The following is a 10,611-nucleotide window of genomic DNA, read 5'->3' as shown; positions in this document are numbered from 1 at the left end:
AGGGCGACCACCTGCATTCAATGATGACGATTTACGCCGCGAACTACAGTCGAATCCTGATGATGCTACTACTTGTGAATTAGCGGATGCACTTAACTGCAGTCACCACGCTGTGGAATACCATCTGCATCCATCGGGTATCGAAAAGTTTTGGCTCGATGGGTACCGCACATCCTTACCGACGCCAGTCGTGCAGTCCGTGTCGCCATCTGACAATCACTTTTGCTGCGACCCCGACGTAAAGAGATTTTGACTGATCTGGTTACGGGAGATGAATCATGGATTTATTATGAGAACGATACACGTCGTGCTTTTTGGCTACCTCGAGAAGAAACGCCACCAACTCAACCGAAGCTGAGTCAAAAGAACCGCTTAAAAGTTTTGCTTTGTTGTTTCTGGGACTCGCAAGGCATGCTGTTTCATGAACATGAAACTGTAAACGCTAACAAATATTCAACACAGCTCACCGAACTATCTTCTGCTATCAATAAAAAACGACGAAGACGAGCTACTGTAATTTTACTACATGATAACGCTCGACCTCATGTCGCATCTACCGTTCGCCAACAGCTGCAGAATTTGGGCTAGGAGCCCACCTTATTCTCCAAACCTCGCACCATCAGACTTTCATTTGTTTAGAGCCCTGAAACGACATTTGCGGGGTAAAAAATTCAATGATTTCCATGATGTACAGGTGGAGTTGAACAACTTTTTTGAGGCACAGCCATCAGAGTTCTGGGCGAAAGGCATTCAAACTTTGCCGGATCGTTGACAAGAAGTCATAGATGCTAATGGTGACTGATTACATCATCGACTAAGCTTTTGTGCCAACCGAATATATGGGAATTATGGGATACCCTTGGGGAAATTACTAGGGGACTGAAAACTTCCCGGGAAAGTGGTGTAGGGTTAGAACCGGTCTAGCTTATTTGAAAATAAAGTATTAACCGCTTTCATGTTGTTTCTTATTTCTGAGCAATCCGTCTTTATTAGAGCAATCCTTATTGATTTTGGGTACTGAGTTATAAGGTTAGGCTGGCATAAGAGTGGTTAACGCTGTCGAGACTTTATTTCATGCAATGGCAGCATGCGAGTGTAGTTGTGACGTAAGTAATAAACGAAGAACTACTCCACGCCCACGCCGCTCATCCTTGGCCATCCCGGGCGCCGGCGGGCGTCCGTCGTATATTAATCACTCCGGCAAAGTGTTATTTGAGCTGATGGCCAAGTTGCCAATGCTCCGAATAAAATAAAAAATCTACTTGTCAAAATCAGAAGACAATCTTGTCACATGCTTGTCACCAAAATCAAACTCAAGGAAAGGCAATTTAATTTCAAATGTAATAAAGAAGAGGACAACGTTTGAAGAAAGTGAGTAACATTGAACAGAATTTAATTTATGAAGCATTATGCGTACGTCCATAGGTACTAAATTACGTTTATTGAGACGTTTTAGTTAACATGTACTCAGCTCTGGGCCTGTAGTCAAGAGTACAATCGCTGACGCTCCGTATTGGCAGGTATTATAGTTCTCTCTCTCTCTGTCGCTCTTCCGTGCTGGTGCGACAAAACCAGTTACACGACGAGTTTACAATAATTTAGACTTAACATAAAGCTTATAGATCATTTGTTAGTCGTATACCTCGAAATCAAAAAATCCTTGTAGCCTTTTCCCTATTCGCGTTTTGCCGCTATAGCATATTTTGTTGTAGAGTGTAATATCGATGGTATAATTTTGTTACCCGCATATATTTTTATTAGATTATTACAACAGTAGCAAAGCGTAGCGTAGCAGTAGCGTTTTACGAATATAACGAGTTCTTTGATATGCCACTTACACGTAGTGAGTACTACTTGATAGATGTGCAATTATAAACTAATTATTTAGATATGCATATATTATGTAAACTGTAAAAGTTTAGTTCAACTAAACTCTTGTACTTATAAGCTGACTTGTAACCATCGTTATAAATAAATATTTCATTTAATTTCATTTCATTTCAAATTTTGATGTAGCATCATTATCAATAGCCTATTTTTTAACCGCATATATTTTCAATAGATTTTTAAAACAATAGCAGATTTTTATTTAGCATTTATCACTATCAGTTAGTCTTAAATATATTATATTTAGTCGCATTTTACCTGGGTCGCATATTGTATTACTTCATGGTTTTAAAAAAGAACTAATTATATCACTGGGATATAATACGTGGTCAAATGGATCATATATCAACATCGACATTTGCATTCTGCGACAGACAGCAAATAGTGTCTATTATTTTATTAAGTAGGTTGCAATATCTTGGTAATATCAGTAATACTTACAACGAGGAGTTAATTATATAACCAGGATTAAAACTACAAATGCGAAATGCGCGGCGAAACGCGAATAGGTGAAAAGCTACAAGGATTTATTTATTTCAAGGTATACGACTAACAAATGTCTAATTTGAACTATGTTTCAGTGGTCTCGCTACCGAAAACATACTGTTGTTACTTCAATTTGCGCACAGGAAGCATCATCATAGCAGTACAAATGTGTATAATATGCTGGCCTCTTGCTTACGCTTACCCAACGCTCATGCATGCAGAGGGTACGTTAATGTTCATAGTATATGTATCCCATAAATCATCATTAGATTAGATAGACACAGTCATGCATGTTATTGATGTTTTGTTAGTACTTACCGGCCATAACAGCAGTGTAATATTTACTACAAATTACACTATACAGTTTCTAATGGTGTGGGGGCTGGGGGCAATTTAGACTGGTGGATAATTTCAACTAAAGTAATATTTTGGTTGTCTATTGTTTGCCCGACAGTCATTTAACATAATATTCATTTGCCCGAATCTAACTAGTGATGGTCTCGACCGAGGGGGAGGTCTACTATCTTCGGTGTCGGGAACTACGCGCTGGTTGTCGTCAATAATTAACGCTCAGATTGCAGATACTAACTTTATTACTTAGTTACAACTGGTTAATTATAATTATTACTAATAACTGACGGACAGAGTGTCAGGCAGAATGTCAGAAGTTATTTCGCAGAGGACAGAATGAGCTCCTGAGGATAAGCAAAGGGTTTTATACCCATCTTCCGGTAGTGGGGATATTGATAAGAAAATATGCATGACGTCTGAATTCGAACCGGTCGTAAAATCATAAGATAATTAATTACGTTTCTTTCTAGAAAACACGTACGGAAAAATAGTGTGAAAACTGGATTAGGGCCGGTCGTAAAATAATATGATAAATTACTTTGTTGTCCAGGACACCTGAACTGATTAACTTTGCGAATAACAGGATATGACGCTCAATCTGTCCTTGATAAGGTTGTAAAATATAATAATAGAGTATACATATGCGCAGCATACTTAACTAACTTGCCTGAATTTCATTTACCCGAATGATTTGTTTACCATAAAAATCGTATGACATACTGGTTGTTTATCCGAACATTACCTTCCATAATCATACAATGCCATACTAAGTATTTGTTAGCCATATTATTAAGAACAATAATATGGTTTAATAGAATATTCAAACGCCATAAGCAATTATTGCCATATTATTAGGTCGGAGGAAAAATATTGCACAAGAAATTGTAAATTACCAGAATTTTCCGGAATATTTAGTATTGATCAGGGATACGTAAAAATATTGTAGAAGGTTCTCGAAGCTATCACATCTAGGGTATATAAAGGTAGTGAGGTTTTGGTTAGTTTGTGAAAATGATTAGTGAACATCAACTTCGAACGATCATCATTTACGAGTGGCGTCAGGGACACAACGTGAGTGTGGCTACCGCTAATGGCCGGTTCACACGTATTAAGTTGTCAAGTATTTAACTAAATTTTAACTTAATTTTAAGCGACTTAAGAGCGTTTTCACATTGTCCGATCCGATATCGGATCTCGGACCGATATTCCATACATTACAGGCGCCATCTTGGATTGTTTCCTTTGAAATCCTTCCGACATCCGATATCGGATCGGATAATGTGAAAACGGACTAAAGCGTGTAAACAATCAATTTAGTAATAAGTTACAAGATGGTTACAAGTTAATATTTAGTGTACACTTAAGCAAGTAGATTAGAATTTCGTCTATTTTTCGGTTAAGTGGGTGGGCGTGAATTACCACTTGATACGTTTGGACAAGCACGATTTAGTTAAATATTAGTTAATTGTATAAATTTGGCGGAGCGGTTGCGATCGTATGTTCGTGAGTTTAAGTATCTTTTTTGAAAATGTCGAAGTGGTCGGAAGACACTACAGTAAAGTTTATCGAAGAATAAAACGCGATTGTCTGTGGAATATAAGAAGCCTTAATTATAGAAATAAGCAAACTAAACAACAAGGGCTTGCCGATATAGTGTCGGCCATGGCGATACCTAATTTTGGTATCAAAGAAGCCGAATCAAAGATCAAAAGTATCCGATCGACATACTCTCAAGAATTAAAAAAAATTAAAGATTCTACAAGATCCGGCTCTGGCACCGATGACATTTACAAACCACATATGAAATTTATGAAATCCATCAAGACATGGTATATAGCTTCACACACGTGGGGCAGCATTAAACATATAGTTGATTTAGAAACTCTAAAAAAGTGAGATAGGTTGCGGTAACTATTTCCAGTATTGAGAAAATATAATACAATATGTAGTTTTAATTTTGGTCCTAATGCACATCGCATTACAGTATCTCTTTTCTGTAGCTCGTGTTCAACTTTTGACAATAAGTAATTAAATGATTCTTCTGAGTTATCTGAGAAAAGACTTAGCTGAGAATCTGTCTTGTTCTTCACTCTTTTATGCTGATGATTTGAAGGTGTTCACGAAGGTACATAATATCCGTGACTGTACTCAGCTACAAACCGATTAGCGTACCATTTCTGACGGGTGCCTTAGTAATCGCATGTTTTTAAATGTCAGCAAATGTTTTGTAATATCGTTTTCTAATAAAAAGCAGAAACTTTACTACGACTACGAACTGCACGGTCAGAAATTGGAGCGTAGGTCGGTTGCGAAAGACCTGGGTATTTGGTTCGATGAACAGCTTAACTTTCGGTACCACTACGAGTACATAACTAAGAAAGGCAACCAAATGCTCGGTTTTATCCGTCGTGTTACCAAAGACTCCAAAAAACCAGACAGTCTTCTCTGCCTATTCCAGAGTCTCGTCCGTAGTGTTCTAGAGTATGGTTGTATCATTTGGTCACCTCATTACGCTGTGCACTCTGGCAACATCGAGCAAGTTCAAAAGAAATGTCCCAGACTGTTGTCCTATCGATACAAACCTGACCTTACACGTCTGAGTTATGAACAGATATTACAGTCACTTAACCTTCTCTCCTTTGAATCTCGTCGCCGTCTACATGACTTTTTATTCTTACATAAACTGCTACATCATAATGTTTCTCCTAGTTTATTATCCCTAATTACTTTCAATACTCCTCGTTTTAGAACCCGTGCTCCTAAGATTTTTGCCCTTCAGGCCCCGTAGCCGAATGGCATTTCTCCGACGCCAAACGAAAGCGATACGCCGCTGGCTCTGTCGCGCCAATACGCAGGCGCGATAGAGATAGATATCTACTAGCGCTTCGTTTCGTGAGCGTTTCGTGAGCGATTGTGCCATTCGGCTAGCCACCCAGGCCCCTATTTCTCCATCGTGACAATCCGACATATGTCAAGAAAAATTGACATTGGCATATTGTTTTGGTTTCACCAAAATCTACAATTGTCACACGATAAATTAACCCGTAGACAGAAAAAACCGGTCAACTAAGTAGGACCGCAATGTACCTGCGTCGCGTCGTTCTAATTATACGCGCAAATTATTAATGCGAGACAAATATAGTAATCGCGCTCTTCTTGCTGCTATAGTACAGTCAAGTGCAAAAATAGGTATCGAAATAATCGTCTCATAAATATGTCTCATATACTACGCTCTTATCACACCGGACTGAGATGCTATGGGACATATTTTTGGGTAAGATGTACAGTCGAGTTTATTAATAATAATATGTGTACATTTCTTCACCTTAACTCGTTGCAATAAGGTGAAAAATATGCACATATTTATAAACTCGACTGTATACCCATATTTTTTTACGCTTGACGTTACGTGTACAGTACCGGGTTGTATCAAATTTATGACCGGTAGGTATATAATATAATAAATATAATGTTATTTATCACATTTTTTGATTTTTTTGTATGAACGTGTAACGCCACTTTTATCGCCACTCGTTTTTAGAATTTCTTATTAATCGCACGTTGTATCGAAATGTACTATTTCAACACACTTGCTCATAACAATGATATTATTGAACCGTTTTTAAGCTCATAAGAAATTACACTGTGTGGCTTTTTATTACACTACCGCACTTGTGTTACGGGTATTGTATGATAACCCGATAGACTTGATATTGAAACTAGCCGCTAACAACATGGATACGGCTCCATTTAAAATTGGTCACACTCACATTATACCCGTGGAGCAAGCGCCGGGTGGGGCGGACAACGTGTCACATTTTGGACTTTTACTAACTGTTTTAGCCAATAAAATCTAATTAATATGTAAATTTTGTTTGTTTTTTCGTAAAACGTATGAAACACATGTGCATTGGTCATTTACTTACATAGGATTTGTTGATCTACGAACCACATATTCATAATTAATATGTTTTAAACACAGGTTTTAAATAACTAAAAATTACACACATTGGCTCTCTTATGCGCACTCGCTTCGCTTGCACGCACAATATCACTTCATGTGTATTGACATTGACCAAACTAGCACATTTGTGTCATACTTAATGTACTATCATTGCCCGGTACTTTATACCTATACTAGCTTTTACCCGCGGCGAGCGAATCGCGTTAGAAAGAGACAAAAAGTAGCCTATGTCACTCTCCATCCCTTCAACTATCTCCACGTGAAAATGGCCCCATGCTCAACCGATGGCAAATGCTGCACGCTGTCGCTATGTAGGTTTTAAGTTTGAATTGTTTTAGTTTTTAGGGTTCCTTAGTCAACTAGGAACCCTTATAGTTTCGCCATGTCTGTCTGTCCGCCCGTCCGTCCGTCCGTCCGTCCGTCCGCGGATAATCTCAGTGACCGTTAGTACTAGAAAGCTGAAATTTGGTACCAATATGTATATCAATCACGCCGACAAAGTGCAAAAATAAAAGGTGAAAAAAATGTTTTATTAGGGTACCCCCTACACGTAAAGTGGGGAGTACCTTTTTTTTTTCATTGCAATCCTAACGTGTGATACATTGTTGGATAGGTATTTAAAAATGAATAAAGGTTTACTAAAATCGTTTTTTGATAATATTCATATTTTCGGAAATAATCGCTCCTAAAGGAAAAAAATGTGTGTCTCCGGGCCCTCTAACTTTTGAACCATATGACTGTTTAAAAAAATATGAAAAAACACAAAAGTAGAACTTTATAAAGACTTTCTAGGAAAATTGTTTTGAACTTGATAGGTTCAGTAGTTTTTGAGAAAAATACGGAAAACTACGGAACCCTACATTGAGCGTGGCCCGACACGCTCTTGGCCGGTTTTTTAAGTCTTCATTAGGAAATGTCTTACTAACACTAATATTAGTTCTTTAGAGTTTTAATGTTCTACTAACCGTTTATGGACCTTGAGTCTATAATAAATGTTTTTTTTTTTAATCAAGACAATTTGTCGCTCCGTTTTGCTGTGAAGGACGGACAGACAAACATACACACACACTTTCCCATTTATAATATTAGTATGGATTCGCTATAGGTAACATTCGGCATCATGAAAATCCATTTTAAATTCGTCGTGTTATGTCTGCGGCGAGCGGTTATCTTAGCTATTTTTTTTCTTGCCATCAAAAATAATAAATCATCCATACCGGCCATATATAAAAGCAAATGTGTCGCTACCGAAGTGCCAAAATAGTAAATATCTATTAGCTAACGGGTACTCGTCGGGTAGTCTCATGGAACTTTTAATAAAAAAATATTTTTACTTTCTTAAACGTAGACGCGTAATGTTTTATAGGTATAATTATAAATAAACTATCTTTTCTTTTTTAAATAGTCATATTTTTGTAAAGTGAACGTGTTTAATTTATAACATTAGGTAATTTAATCACGGACGTTTTATATGTTATCAAATAACCAAAGAGTACGCTAAACATAAAATAAATAATACTTTAAACCCCACCAAAATATATATCTTTAAACTTAGGGATATTAACTCAAAAACGACTAAACACATTTTCTTATGGTTTTCATCTATCACAAAAGTATTTGAATGAGGAAGGTTTAGGTACTAATATAATTTGTTAATTTTTGTGTGAATTGGTTGAAAACGATATTGTAAGCAAGAAAAAACCTAAGCTGACTGGAATATTTTATCGAAAATACTACCCAATCCATTTGAACTATAACCACAAAGTATAATATATAGTATATAATATTTATACCTAGATATTTTTCTGGCACGAACGTCGTTGTTAGTATTCGACAAAACAAAAACATCGACAATCCGTTTATCGACAAATAGCCTTAAGTACATAACATAAGGTTATTAATTACCCCCAATGATAATATCTATACATAAAATCTTGAATAATCATGTAAGATATTATGTAAACTATTAAAATGTGGTTCTTTTTATTATTATTGTCAATTTATTTACAAACATTTGAAATTTGTTTTTAACCTTTTATGTTATATACACATAAATTCAAGTCCATATTCCCTAAACGGGGTAGGCAGAGCACATAAAACTACTCAAGAGTCAGGGCAATAATTAACGACATAATTCTAATAATTAATGACATATTATAATGTAAGTTATCTATGGACTAAATATCGGAAGGAAGCAAATTTATACTAAAAGCAAGCAAGCTTATACTAAAAGTCACTAGTGTCACTTCGTTCGTGCCAGAAAAATATCTAGGTATAATTATATAACGCCATTTTGCAACTATCCCTAAAACTCGACAATTGTCAAGAAATTCTCGACCGCTCTCTAAAGTCCTGTCAAGAATTAGCGACATTTCGACAAAAGTGTCAACTTGGAAAAGTTGACATCTGTTTCACGAAACATTTGTCGGGGACAACTGTCACAATTTTTCTATGAGATTGTCACATGTCGTCGACAATGTGTCGGATTGTCAGCCGACATATGTCGCCGACATTTGTCAAGATGGAGAAATAGGGGCCTGGTCTACAAGATAATCCGATGGTTAGGTTGTGTCGTCAGTATAATGATTTGGTCCTAAAATATAACGATGTCGATATCTTCAACTCACGGTTAGCCGTATTCAGGAGGCAAGTTGTCAAGGTTCTTGGCCATCGTACACCACAACAACAACATAACTAAAATTGATGATTTAATTATGAATTGTTTAATTTGTTTAATTTTAATATAATTTAAAGTGATAAAAAAAAATTAATTTTGTAATTTTAGGATAGGTTTTAATACTCATTTATACAGGCTGCCCGGTAATTAATGGACAACCTTTTATCCACCAAGAGGGCACCTTATACTGGTCCAGAAAATCGACATTAAGGTTTAGTAAAAGTCGCCTGGTTTTCGAGATTTCCACACTTTTTAAAATTTTAGGTAGTATTAAAATTTTAAAAGTGTGAAAATCTCGAAAATTAGGCGACAGGTTTTTTAACCACCAAGAGGGCACCTTATACTGGTCCAGAAAATCGACATTAAGGTTTAGTAAAAGTCGCATGGTTTACGAGATTTTCACAATTTTTAAAATTACTACCTAAAATTTTAAAAAGTGTGAAAATCTCGAAAACCAGGCTACTTTACTAAACCTTAAAGTCGATTTTCTGGACCAGTATGAGGTGCCCTCTTGGTGGTTAAAAGGTTGTCCATTAATTACCGGGCACCCGGTATTTTTTTCTTGCTGTGCATACATTTTTTGGACGGCATTCTTATTTTAAACCTGTAACTTGTAGCTTCTATAATAATGTGTTGAATGTTGTCTGGTTTGTGTGCCTTATGAATAAAAAAAAATAAAAAAATAAGAAACCCAAAAAACAGCTATGATACGATGTTCCATCATGTAGTTCCAGTTCATATCTTCCGGCTCCATCATCAGATCAGTTCAACAGTACCATATTATTGTATTGCCATCGGAACTTCATACAACTGCCAATTTTCATTACGCTACGACCCCTGAAAGATGGTTAAATTAGGTCCCTTAGATTCCATTACATAGTTAGTTACATACACGACGATCTAATAAAAGCGTGTTCAAAACGAGCCTTTGCCCATAAGTTGACCGTCGTTTATCTTTTGGCTCGAATGTACAACATTTAAACCATATCTTGACCAGAAAATATCTCATAAAAGAAGTAAAAAGAAACGCATTTTTTAATACTTAATGTAAACAATAGAGACATTATTCAAGAATATATATTACGGAAGTAAATCGCGTCAATAAATGTAATATGTATTCAATTTTTTACGAATTTTAAAGCTTAAATTTTGGAGGGCTTCCTTTTTCTCTCTCAGTTATTCTAAGGTTAGCTGGAAGAGATCCCTTAAATGAAATGAAATAAAATTGTTTATTTCGAGTAACTAA

General features: G+C 36.3%; 1 protein-coding gene across 1 annotated transcript in view; it reads left to right on the top strand.

Moving 5' to 3' along the window:
• Positions 1-1,341: 1,341 nt before the first annotated feature.
• The window catches only part of LOC125237037, a 76,180-nt gene continuing 66,910 nt past the window's right edge, over positions 1,342-10,611 (top strand). The window contains exons 1-2 of the mRNA XM_048143970.1: positions 1,342-1,371; positions 2,469-2,597. Of these exons, the coding sequence (XP_047999927.1) occupies position 1,371; positions 2,469-2,597 (130 nt within the window). The 5' untranslated portion in view covers positions 1,342-1,370. The remainder of the gene's footprint in view (positions 1,372-2,468; positions 2,598-10,611) is intronic.

This window comes from Leguminivora glycinivorella, chromosome 20 (genome assembly GCF_023078275.1).
Source record: "Leguminivora glycinivorella isolate SPB_JAAS2020 chromosome 20, LegGlyc_1.1, whole genome shotgun sequence".
NCBI lineage: Eukaryota > Metazoa > Arthropoda > Insecta > Lepidoptera > Tortricidae > Leguminivora > Leguminivora glycinivorella.
The sequence above is the reverse complement of the archived record's forward strand: the minus strand, read 5'-3'. Positions and strand labels throughout refer to the sequence as shown.